Here is a 13,443-nt window from a genome sequence, read left to right as displayed (position 1 = left end):
AGTAGTCTGAGACAGAAGTAGAATTTAAGAATAGTTGTCATCACTGTTCTTTGTAACAGGGATTCCCGGGTGTTATTGACTACAGCTCCCATTATCCCCAGCTGCAAAGGCCTTTGGCTGGGGATTATGGGAGTTGTAGTCAACATTACTTGGAAATCCCTGTTACAGGAAACACTGGTTGTCATGTATAAATTCCATCTTTACTTTTCTCCAATAGCTATTCAAACTCATCTATTCATTTTTGAAGTACAACAGAGGAATGTACAAAGGAATGACTGATATAGTCATAAAGTAATGTCTGATTTATAGTTGCGAAGCTGTCTGCTCATCTACTAAGTTTTCACAAAAAGAACAAGCATTTCAAGTAAAACGTTTTGTTTCCTGAAGTCACTGCAATTGGACTTTATTCTTTGTGAATGTTCTAATATTTTGGATGGGTTTTTTTGTTTGTGAACTAATGATATAAATAATTGAACATAGTACCTTTTACTGTGCATTTCCTTAAGCATACTAGATGCAATGCTTTTTAATAACTATATAGATATTTTATGATTTTTATACTCGCCTTTTGAAGACAGTTTGGATATAGATTGGTACAGAATTACTTAAAATGCTGCATATAAATTAAACATTAAAAAGGTAGATGCAGACAGACTAAGCAGCTCAGTTATAATCTTTGGTTATGCAGCTACTGCCTCAAGGACACTCCATCCATTTCATATCATATGTCATCCTTTTGAAAGATGAGCACGGGGGTTCAAGTAACATTTCAGCTCAGCAGGAAATTGCATAATTTATAGACCTTTTAAAAAATGAAAAACAGACAAACTGCTTTTCATAAATTAAATCTCTTTCTCTCTCTTTTCCTTCCCCTCCTTTTTCTTACCCACAGATTGGAGCATTGAAGGATTACTACCACTTCTACCATAGTAAAACGATTAAAAGGTCAGTTCTCTCAGGTAGAGGTACTCACAGCTTCATTTCAATGGAACCAAAGGTAAGATAATCCAGCTAGCCAATCATATAAGATGAAAGCATCTGCATTTTTAATTTGAAACTCTACGCCAGGAGATGTTTACCTGGATGGCATCTAAGATTACAAGAGCTGACATGATATCTGGTCAAGTTTCTACTTCACGGTAGAATGAAGATAATATCATGTTATTAACAGTTCTGCTTTCCTGGGAATATAATGTCCAGCACAGTTTGTGGGAATGGTATATGGGTTTGGTGATCTATATGTCACCCTTCACCAATCTAAACTGTCCAGAACTGATATATTATCTGTATGTGTGTTTCTTCTAAGTGAAGTGACCTCTTCTTGGTGTGATGAAATGTAGCTTCTGAGAATAGGCCAGAAGTTAGAGGTACTGCTATACAACATCAAGTACAAGCAAGTTTTAAAGCTGGTAACTCAGCAAAGAGAAACCTTTTGAAGTGGTGATTCTCTTATATTTAGAAGGGGGAGAACAACTGGCCCTATCCAACTTCAGCACAGCATCCCTCCAGTGACTGTTGCTGGTATTTGCCTTATGTTTCTTTTTAGATTTTGAGCCCTTTGGAGACGGGAGACCATCTTATTTATGTATTATTTATTTTTCTTTGTAAACCACTTTGAGAACTTTGGTTGAAGAGCAGTATATAAATATTCATAGTAGTAGTAGTTGTTGCTTGGTGAAATCTAGCAATTGTAGCTACTTTGCAACCTGCATCCATCCAAAAGCAAGGTCCACAAACCACTTGCTTAATTCAGAGTAGTCCAATTGTTTTAGTGGGCGTACTAGAAACATCAAACAAGGAAGTATTTGGCTTTGTAATGTCCAAGTTAAGATGATCATCACTTACAGTGTTGGTTAACTGCCACCTTGTTTCAACTTTGCAACACTCACTGTGACAAGGAGCTTCGCTGCTCGTGCATGGACTAGAGGAGGAGGAAGCGGCAACAGTTGCTCAGACTTGCATCACTGTCCTGTCATTGTCAGGACAGGCAGTCCTGGAGGTAGCTACTGCAGCATCTGAGGGGGCTGACTCACCTGTTCAAGGGTGGTTCCCTTTGCCGCCGCCACCGCTCATTTTGCTCCTCCTCCCAGCTCAGCTGCTGCACTGTGATGGCAAGAGATTGAGAGTGCAGCCTGTTCCCAGCCCACATGCTGCTTCCTGCCTGCCCTTCTTCCTTCCCCATCTAACTGTAATTCAGGAGGAGGAGGAGACAGCTGAACTAACCAGTTACCTCCCTTCCTCTTTCTCATTTTTCTGAAGAAGGAAGTGAGGCAACTGTTGGGAATTCTCTCTGGTAAGAGATACCCTTCTATTACAGCAGAGTGCACAAAGGCAAAACACAGTAGAGTCTGCCTAGGCATGCATGTATGCTGAAAGTGAAAGAAACTTGGAGCCAGTTCATTGTTTCAAATCAATATAAGGAGTCTTTATTGGTGAACTCCAGTCTAGATAGTAAAGTGGAGAGATAGGATCTCTAATCTAGCTAGCTAGCTGGATGCAGAGGGATGGTTTCTGTATATCTGCACACATGGTGCAGGGAGAGAGGGGTGTGTGTGTTGCAAGGGAGAAGAAAGGGAAAGAGGAAGAGGAAGTGGCAAGGCAGGAAGGAAGTCCCTGAGAGTAGATAGCTACATATCAAAGGGATAGTGTCAGAGCAGTAGAGAAGGGATGACCAATGTCTTGAACCCTCTAGCCCTCTGACTCACTAGTCTGTCCCCCTCTGTCACTGAGACATGAGACAGTGCAGAGTCTTTCACTTCCAACAGCAACTGGGTAGCTAGCCTCCAACTCCTCCCTGTCCTGGACAAGAAGAAAAGAGGGTGGATGGGAAGTGGCATGTGGGGTGGAGACAGTTCAGAATTTCTCTCTTGCAATCACAGTGAAGCAAAGTTAGATGAGGGGGTTGCAGGTGGTGTCTCCAATGGCCATCCAGATGCATACAGCATCTTAGCACCAGAAAGGAAAGGGCTTGTGGTGGGAGGAAGAAGCTGAGAAGGGAGTGGTGACAAGATGAACAACTTCTGATTCTCCACTATCAGCTTATCTGCTGCACGTTTGCAATGACACACCACCAGCTTTAACAGCAACAGAGGGGGTGGAGTTCAGAGAGAAAAATGTAACTGTAGGTTATAAGATAGGGGATAAGGGAGCATGGACATTTTTGTCTCTGTTTACACCCACCTCAATGCACAAAATGGTGGCTTTTTTGGTGAAATGTAATCCCCACTTGGGTTCAGCCCTAATTATAACCTAATTTTATGCCTTGTGATTGTGGTTTGTAAACTCTGACATCCAGATTAATGTTGCACATGCTGAAAACCTTTCACATGCACAATGGAGATGGCACAATGCAATCCTCAGGGACATATTTTCAGGAGGCACAGGGTTGCAAAAGGAAGGGGAATTGACAAAAATTGCCCCACCGTTGTGCATGTGATTTTTGTGTGTGTGCATGCAACATTAGTCTGAATGTCAGCCTGTGTTTGTAACCTCCTTCAGCATAAGTTATTATTTACAACTCTCTCTCTCTCTCTCTCTCTCTCTCTCTCTCTCTCTCTCTCAACTACAGAACATTTCCCCATATTTATCAGTCACATCTCATTTAATGTGGTAAATACAATATTTCTCAGATTGATGTGCTTATAATGATGGTGTATTTACTCACTGGAACGCCAGTCACAGCAACAACAATTTTATTATTGCTCATGATATTTGATTATTTTTTAAATATGTCAGTTCTAAGAACATCTTGATTTACATCTTGATTCTGAGACTTGCTGTGCCAACTTGTTGACTTTAGAAACTACATTTCTATGCCAACAATTCATTGATGTTGCAGTGGCATTACAGGCAGATACATAGGTGTGCTGCACATGTTAAACACTGGGATGCCAAATAGATTGCAATATTTTTGTGGTCTTAAGACTAAATTCTAGGATACACTGGGGCGAGTCACACCATCCTGGGAGGGCATGGGGGGAAGGCTGAACTTAACCTACCTTCCCTCCAGATGACCAAATCATCCGTCATCAGCACACAACCCTCTCACATACACAGATAGCCCAGCTTCGTGCAGCTCCATGAAGCATGGAGTAGGGCGGAGGGATCCAGAGCTGGAACTTGTTATTCTGGCCTCCAGGCACCCCTCAATGTTGCATTGGGGATTTCCTCATGAGATGGGTGCTCTATGCGATCATCTCAATGGCACACAGCCCGAGGAATTACATGATACACAGTAGCTGGAGTAAGGGTGTGAGAGCACCTTAACCTCAGCCAAAAGACGGGTTTGTTAAGGGGGTTAGGCAAGCGGGGAGTGGAGGGATCCATGAGGATCCTGCCGCTTCTCATGACCAGCCTAACCCTGCTTGGGACAGCCTAGGAAGGGCTAGGCTGGTCGTGAGAACAGCCTCTTTATGTTAGCTGAGCAAAAAGCCTACACACAAAGAGCCTTTCTTGGACATCAATTTCTCTGACAATTATGTAATTGTTGATCATTTGTTGACAAATAAGTAATTGTTGATCGTAACAAATAAGTAACTGTTGATCATTTGTTGTGGAAGATCCAGGTTATTGCATTTTGCTGTCACTCAAACCACAATATATTGCTAGTGGGGGAAATGCAATTTTTTCTACAGCTAGTGTAATTAATATGACTCAGAGTGCTTGTGAAATATGTTTGAGTATCATAGTCCAAGCCTGTGCTCTTTTCTGAACATTTGTGAATATATATGTATGTGTTTGTTTATGAATGCATGCATGCATGCCATATTTTAAGACAATATTTTATGACTTTACTTATGAATGACATGTTTGAATGGTGAGCACTTTGTCACTGTACACTCAAGCATGAAATTAGTCTTACATCCCTTTTAAAAAGAAGAAAAGTAGCACACGCCAACAAAGCTGCACACACACAAAGGCAATTAGCAGTGCCCAACACCTGAGAGAGTGAGCTGCAAGTTGGGAAGTCCCTGGTTCAAATATCAGCAACCCATCCTCAGTGTAGGAATAATAATACTGGCCTACTTGGGAGAGTTGTTGTGAGAATCAGTATCTGTATCAAGCATTTGAAGCACTTGAAATGCATGACTACATCTGTACAGGCCTCCCATGAGACAAGGTGAGGTATCTGCCTGGAACTATGGATTTGGGTTGACCCTAGCAGTGGGGAGTCTGAGTATGAGTCATGGGGAACAATTTACCTAGAAGCTCTTCAGCACAATCTCCATTAAAGAGATTTGCCGAAGAGCACAGTGGTGCAACTCCTGTTATTTTGCTATTATTATAGGGGAGGTGCCATTTGGATTTTTCACTTGGGATATTAAATGCTCACACTGGCCCTGATTATTAAATTTTGTCCTTCTGAATCAATGGAATGTGTCTTAAAGGAAAATCTTGAATGTTAAATTCACCTTTATAAAACAGGTATCTAGCGAATAAGCATAAAACTCCCTCTGTCTATCTGTCTATCCATCCTATCCATCTTACCCACCCTATCTTACCCAGTCTGGAATGTGCTGGCATCCTGACTGTGAAATGTGCACATAAGGATGCTCTTCAGGGGTCTTCAAGGAGCCCATTCACAACTCCCCCAGTCTTCCTGTGCATGCGCTGCCCTGCAAGGGGACTAAGACTTCTGATTGCTGCTCATGCTCTGGAAGGACTCTTTAAGATAGGGAACATGCTGCTGAGGGTCAGAGATAGGTTCTGATCATACAAAGTGCTTCCAGACTGTGAGCAGCACTCAAAAATATTAGCCCCCTTACAGAACAGCGCATGCACAGGAAGACGGGGTAGGGGAGATTTATTATTTATTTTAATTTTATAGATCTATTTATTTATTTATATGCTGCAGAAACAAAATAGTATCTTAATACAATAAAATATAACACAATAAAACAAAACACATAGATTAAAAAAATAAAACATTTTAAAAGGTTTAATAGTTGTTCATGTGCTCTAGGTGTGCCTCTGTAGATCCTCCTTACATGTACGCCTCAATAGTCAGGATGTCCGCTAGTATTCATAATTGAGATAATTAGCCTTGTGGTGCCATTGATCTAGAATTTGCTCTAGGGGATTGGAGAGGCCATTGATGCTGGAGGAAATAGTGAAGAATAGAGAACAGTTGATGCTCCTTTTGTGCATCCCTAATCCTGACTATATATGTATGTATGTATGTATGTATGTATGTATGTATGTATGTATGTATGTATTACATTTCTATACCACCTAGTATAGAAATCTCTAGGCAGTGTACAAATCAACACATAATATAAAAACAGTTTAAAATTCAGAAAAACAGATAAAAATCACAGTGAATAAAAACACACATTAAAATTTAAAATTTCAGTTAAAAGCCTGGGAAACTAGTTGAAACATTGAGGCTATTCACACAAACATGCAAAACCGGCCTAAGGGAGCCCAGCCCAGTTTTGCACGCTCGTGTGAACCACCGGAATTGGGCCCGATCCTGGCGGCTACACAGCGGCAAACCCGCCTAAGTAGCCACTCTCTTGTCAGGCTTTTGTTCAAGGACTCGGAAGAGGAGTGAGAGGCAGTGAATTTATCTGAGAATCCCGAGGGCCAGCTTTGTGATCAAAATGAGGAGGCACTCAAAGACATCTCTTCGCCTGCTGCTGCGTCATAAATTATGGACAGCTCATCGAGTGTGGCGGGTTTACGACAACTCTTAAATGAGATTAAGGGAGCAAGCACTCCCTTAACCTCACTGTTGTAATCATGTGTCAGCCGCAGCGCTCTCTCTCTCTCCCCCCCCCACCCTCTACACACACACACACACACACACACACACACACACACACACACACACACACACAATATTTAAAATTATGATTGGTGGTGTCTCGGTAAATGAGGCTATTAAAATATATTTCATTATTTAAAAGCCTGAAATTAAAAATAGATGCCCTTTGTGCAAATCAGTGTAAGCCACGTCACAGGTAACCCAATCCTAAAGGGTTGCTTTACCTACAGACAAGGTTTATGTGCTGCAGTTAAAACAGCTTGTGATGCTTTGGAAATGGGGTAGAGCTTCTCTCTCTGCCTCACATTTCTATTTCAAACCCTGTAACCCCCTTTCTCATATATAAAAAGGTGTACAGTTGCAATGATTCAGGAGCAGTCTGGCCACGGCTGGTGAGATGCCATACATGAACTTGCTCTCCCTGCCACTATTAGAGCCGATTAAGCTCAATCTACTGAGCTGCTGTTCTGTTTGGAGGCAGAAGGAGACCACTAGTGACACAGTAGTACCAATGGCAGCTAGTCAAAAATAGGCAATCTTTGTTTATTTGCATTTCACAGAATATAACATTGGCTAATTTGGTAGCAGTCTGTGGAAAATTACCACCTTGAACATTCTTCTTTAGATTAATTGCTGTTTTTCCAGTTCAATCATAAAGAAAACAAACAACTATCAGTAGAATTTTCCATTAGAATTTTCCTTTGATTGATATAGTTTTACTAACAGCATAGAATTGCTGATAGAAATGAATCTAATTATTCTCTAGAAAGCTGAGGTCCTAACTCATTATAAAAGCTTTGTTTGACTGCTTGCATTTATAGTGCACCTTCTTTGTAATAATCATGATTGTTAGCACATGCTTTAAAAGGTTCTGCCTTCATATTCTTAATTGTACATGTATGTTTAAAGGGCATATAAGAATATACTCTCTCTCTCTCTCTCTCTCTCTCTCTCTCTCCCCGCAGCCCATTGTGAGGTTCAGTTTTACTGACAATCTCATTGTAGATTGCTGGGCAAGAAACAGATTCATCTACAACTTTAGAATGATTCACTTCCTAATTAGTGTGACAAATAGATTGGGATGTGAAGTGTGTTCAATAAGATTGCACTCATTCCTTTCCTTTGTGGTAATTTTACTTAAACTGCTCATTAGACTGCTGTAAGGATGGATTGTCACTTTGAAGTTGGTTAGATGCACTGGACTGCAGCATGTTGTGGAAAAAGTAATAATACTCACTTGTCCATTTTATCCTTTTATCAGACCATCTCAGAAACCTAAGCTCCAAACAAGAGGCAGGCAGGTGTCATGTTCTGTGAGTTACAATGTTGATAGGAATTGTCCTGAAGGCAGATTAAGGTCTTTGGACTTTAGGGTGAAGGAAAGCAAGTTATTCTTCCTTTAACTTGTGACAGATGTAACAAAAACCTGGTGAAATGTAACTGTTCTCTCTTTTTATGGACATATTTGGTTGCATTGTGGCCTATTCTCTCAGCATTATCATCATAACAAAGAATTATATTGCACATCCCCATGTGTTCAAACCACTTCACATTTATTGCCTCAATAATACTTTTACAGCAGGCCTGTACGGTATGCCAGTATTAGAGATGTGGGGCTGCTAGGGGTGAGGAAATTCAACTAGGGAATTCATGGCTGAACAGAGATTTGAACCACAAGTACATTCTTAGTACTGTGCTACTAAAGACAGGTACTGATACCCTGATGTGTTGTGTGCATGCTTTTAAGAACAGCATGTATGCAGTATTTGCCCCTGCACTACTCCCTGCATTTCTGAAGCATGGGCACAAGAGCATGACTATTTTTGGTGCTCTCCTCATGCTCTGGAAGTGCTCTGTTACAGTGGTAACACATCCATGAGGGTCAGGACATGTTTCTGCTGTAACAGAGCTCTTTTAGAGTGTGGGGAGACCACCAAAAATAGTCATATCCTTGCACAAGAGCTCAAACATTCTGAAGTGTGGGAAGCAGCATGGGGGTTAGCACTGCATGCACACATTTATTAGAAGTACTCACATAGCATTAGAATGTCAGCCTGGAGGAATAGCTTCCTTCCACCTGCCCATATAATATATCTGATGTCCCTTCCCACTGCTGTGTCTAGAATGACAATGCAAGCTCGCATATTCCTAGTTTGGAAACAAATAGGAAAATCCCTTTTTCCCCTCCCTTGCCATAGTATTAGATAGAATCCTGCCTCCCATTTCTTGAAATTTTCCTGTGTGGGAAGCATGCCCTCAAAAGTTTAAGGCTGGCTCTTCTGTGCCTTGCTGGATGTCTCTCCTCTATAGGCTTGCAACTGTTTCTGTTGTATTGGACTTGCCTGTTGCTCTGTTCCCGGAAATTGCTTGTTTCCAGATGTTTTCAGGGGCAAACTACACTTCACATGCAAACATATGGAATGAAGCCCTGATAGACTTTTAATGAAAAACAGCTTTGGGACAGGGCAATTTGGAGCAGAGAATTGTTGGGTGGAAGAGATCCTTAACCCTTTCCTCTCAAACCTTTCCCACTAAATAGCCTCTATTCAGATTTATCCACAGGGGTCCAGTTCCATTTTTGCCTACACACAATTTCTTCCATGGGAAAAAACAGGTTAGGAAGCAATTTGGAGCAGAAACATGGCTGGTAGGGAAAGGATTAAGAATCCCCGTCCATTTTACACTCAAAATAATGAAAATCCTAAAGCTTTCTGTTTTGTTTTGTTTTGTTTTAAAAAACAACTATAGGTACTTGGTTAATTAGTATTTGCATGTAGTTTGCCCCTCAGTACAATCAGTGAAATTTAACTACTAGCTATGGTTCCCTTTATCCATAACTGTAACCATGTGAGTGCTGCTTCATTATGGCTATGGTAAGGCTCACACAATTGTTTCTATCCATGTGATTACTGTATTCACATACATACTGGACCTGCTGGTTAACATTACCAGGAAGCAGTTCTGACCAGTGTTCCCTCTAACAGGGATTCCCAGAGGTTGCTGACTACAACTCTCATAATCCCCTTGTGTGGTTAAACTGGATCAGTTCCAGTTTGTGACTCCTGAGGATGTGGACAAGCTGCTTGGAACGATGTATCCTACCACCTGTCTACTTGACCCTTGCCCGACGTGGCTTACACTATCTGGCAGGAAGATTGTTGTGGAGGGCCTGGAGGCAATTATTAATGCCTCTCTGAGGGAGGGCAGGATGCCCCCTTGTTTAAAGGAGGCAATTATTAGACCTATTCTTAAGAAGCCTACCTTGGATCCCTCAGAGTTCAACAACTACAGGCCTGTCTCCAACCTCCCATGGTTGGGTAAGGTGATTGAGACAGTGGTGGCCTCTCAGCTCCTGGCGGTCTCGGAAGAAACTGATTATCTGGACCCATTTCAAACTGGTTTTCGGGCTGGCTATGGGGTGGAGACTGCCCTGATCGGCCTGATGGATGATCTCCAATGAGGACTTGACGAAGCAAGTGAGACACTGTTGGTCCTTCTGGATCTCTCAGCTTTCGATACTATCAACCATAGTATCCTTCTGGAACGTCTGAGGGAGCTGGGTGTAGGAGGCATTGCTTTGCAGTGGTTCCGCTCCTATCTCTCAGGCAGATTCCAGATAGTGTCGCTTGGAGACTGTTGCTCTTCAAAACTTGAGCTTTTATATGAGGTCCCTCAGGGCTCCATATTGTCTCCAATGCTTTTTAGCATCTATATGAAACCGCTGGGAGAGATCATTCGGAGTTTTGGTGCTGGGTGCTATCAGTATGCTGATGACACCCAAATCTTTCTCCATGTCAGCTTCATCAGGAGAAGGCATATCCTCCCTGAATGCCTGCCTGGAGGCAGTAATGGGCTGGATGAGGGATAACAAACTGAGACTGAATCCAGACAAGACGGAAGTACTTGTTGTGCGGGGTCGTTACTTGGGAAACTATATTGACCTGCCTGTTCTAGATGGGGTCACACTTCCTCAGAAGGAACAGGTACGCAGTTTGGGAGTGCTTCTGGATTCACGCCTCTCCCTGGTTTCTCAGGTTGAGGCAGTGGCCAGAAGTGCTTTTTATCAGCTTCAGTTGATACGCCAGCTGCGTCCGTTTCTTGAGATTGATGACCTCAGAACAGTAGTACATTTGCTGGTAACCTCCAGACTTGATTACTGCAATGCGCTCTATGTGGGGCTGCCTTTGTACATAGTCCGGAAACTACAATTAGTACAGAACGCTGCGGCCAGGTTGGTCTCTGGGTCATCTAGAAGAGACCATATTACTCCTATATTACAGGAGTTACACTGGCTGCCAATAGGTTTCTGGGCAAAATACAAAGTGCTGGTTATAACCTATAAAGCCCTAAACAGCTTAGGCCCACGGTATTTAAGAGAACGTCTTCTTCTGCACGATCCCCATCGTCCACTGTGTTCGTCAGGGGAGGTCTGTCTCTGGCTACCTTCAAGTCGGTTGGTGACCACTCAGGGACAGGCCTTCTCAGTTGTTGCTCTGAGACTTTGGAATGCGCTTCCCGCTGACATAAGACTCTCCCCATCCCTAGCGGTTTTTAAAAGAGCTCTGAAGACTCATTTTTTTTAACCAGGCCTTCTAACTTTTTAATTTTAACTTTTGTAAATTTAAATAATGTAAATTGTTTTTTGGTTTTTGTCTGCTTTTTGGCATTTTGATTGATTTTAATGTTTTGTGTTTTTGTATTGTTTTATTATTGTGAACCACCCCGAGACTTTGGTTTGGGGTGGTATAGAAATGTATAAAATAAAATAAAATAAAATAAAATAAATAAATAATAAATAAAAGCCATTGCAGCTGGGGATTCTAGTAACAACATCTGGGAATCCCTTTTAGCGGGAACACTGGTTCTGACACAGATGTGGCTGCATGAAAAAGACTTGAAGCTGTCACCTAGTTATATAGTTTTACAGTAATCATAAATTAGAAATAGTGACTTCAGGGTCCAGGGAGTATGCCTGTTACTGGCGAGAGGCCAGTTGCGGGGGAGGGAGCGGGGAGGATGGTCATCTGGGCTGGAAGGTGTACCAAATTCAACCTATAACAGGAGGGACAAATTAGGCACTAAACACAAGCTCAGTCTTCCTGCTCCAACAAGGAACTCCAGAAGCCTCCCACCAGGCAACAAAACCTACTAGCATAGCAGGTGAGTCTGATCCCAATCAGTCCCATGCTGTGCAAATTCCCAGTAGGGAAGAACCAATTCAAGAATGGAGCAGGACAGTACTAAAATTATAGATCTTGAGGATTTAATTTTGAAAATAGACTGCTATTGAGAAGTCTGCACATCGGAAATAAACAAACAAACAGACAGACAGATAAATAAATAAATAAACAATTGACCAACGCTCTCTGCAGCGTTACAAGAGTTGAGCAAGACCTCTGCCCCCTCAGGGAGCTTGGAGGCTAACTGCCTTCAGCCTAGCTATTCTCTTAGCAATCTGCGAGGGCAGAGAATGAAGGGGACTTATTTTAAACTGCTCGGAGAGACATGCTATTGAGTGGTCTATATAATGAATAAAACAAAATAAAAATTACATCTTTATTTGAACAAATTGTTTAAATAAAAATTAAAATCTTAATTAAGTCCTCCGATTTTAAGGTTCGTTATAATTGCTTTAAGTGTAAACGCTGTCACATGAAAGCCACAAAAAGGGTAATTACCCTTTTAATTACTCCATAAAACCATCATAACATTTAAAAGACTCTTGACACATACGAATCAAGCATGTCAGCACAACTGCTGCATAGATTTGTTTTGCTTTTTTATTGTTTTAATATAGATGTATTTTAATATGGTTGCTGCACTTTTTGAAGAAGTGAGGGGGTATGATGTGTGTATCTACAGTATATCTATCGATCTATCGATACTGTGTTATGCTAGATACATGGATCACCTCTAAGGGAACTATGTTTTGACTGCCTTCACATGGCTACAGTCATGCTTAAACTACCCTCCAAGGTAAGTGGAGAGAAGACTGTAGCCACAATATGGCAACCAACATCATTTCAAGTGGACAGAGGATGCAAATAAGGCAAGGTTCTACATTAAGCATTCTGAACAAGTCTGTAAATAGTAAGCGTCTCAGATGGCAACAGAAACTACAGTGGTCCCTCTACTTACGAAATTAATCCGTTCCGAATGCACATTTGTAAGTCGAAAAATTCGTAAGTCGAAAAGTGGTTTCCCATAGGAATGCATTGGGAACGGATTAATGTGTTCCGGAGCCTAGAAAAAAGACCCAGACCCCCAGTAAGGCTTGCAAACTGCACAGGAACATTTCTTTTCAAGAATAAACAGGCAGTAAACAGGCAGGCAAGTCAAGGAAACCGCATGTAAAATTTGTAAGTCGAGGAAACCCCATCTAAAAATTTGTAAGTCGAGGAAACCCCATCTAAAAATTTGTAAGTCGAAAAAACCGCATCTAAAACCGGATTTAAAACTGCCGTTTGTAACTCGAAAATTACTTATGTCGAGTAGTTTGTAAGTCGAGGGACCACTGTACAGAGAGTTTAAGAGATAAGGCAAGTCTCAGCAAATCTAGAAAACAAGAATGTAGCTGATCCTTGAAGTACCAGTTAACATAAGAACATAAGAGTGTGTTGGGTCAGGAATATCTACCCCATCACCCTGTTTCCCACAGTGGCCCACCAGATGCCTCT

General features: G+C 41.6%; 1 protein-coding gene across 4 annotated transcripts in view; it reads left to right on the top strand.

Moving 5' to 3' along the window:
• Positions 1 to 13,443, top strand: part of PCSK5 (proprotein convertase subtilisin/kexin type 5) — a 440,322-nt gene that overhangs the window by 46,968 nt on the left and 379,911 nt on the right. For all 4 annotated transcript variants that reach the window (XR_008315836.1, XM_053294459.1, XM_053294457.1 and 1 more), the window contains exon 2: positions 893 to 997. Coding sequence is in view for 3 of the 4 variants with exons in the window: in XM_053294459.1 (XP_053150434.1) it covers positions 893 to 997 (105 nt within the window). In the remaining variant the exon portion in view is untranslated. The remainder of the gene's footprint in view (positions 1 to 892; positions 998 to 13,443) is intronic.

This window comes from Hemicordylus capensis, chromosome 2, assembly GCF_027244095.1.
Source record: "Hemicordylus capensis ecotype Gifberg chromosome 2, rHemCap1.1.pri, whole genome shotgun sequence".
Classification (NCBI taxonomy): domain Eukaryota; kingdom Metazoa; phylum Chordata; class Lepidosauria; order Squamata; family Cordylidae; genus Hemicordylus; species Hemicordylus capensis.
Note: the sequence above shows the minus strand (reverse complement) of the source record. Positions and strands in the feature narration are given on the sequence as shown.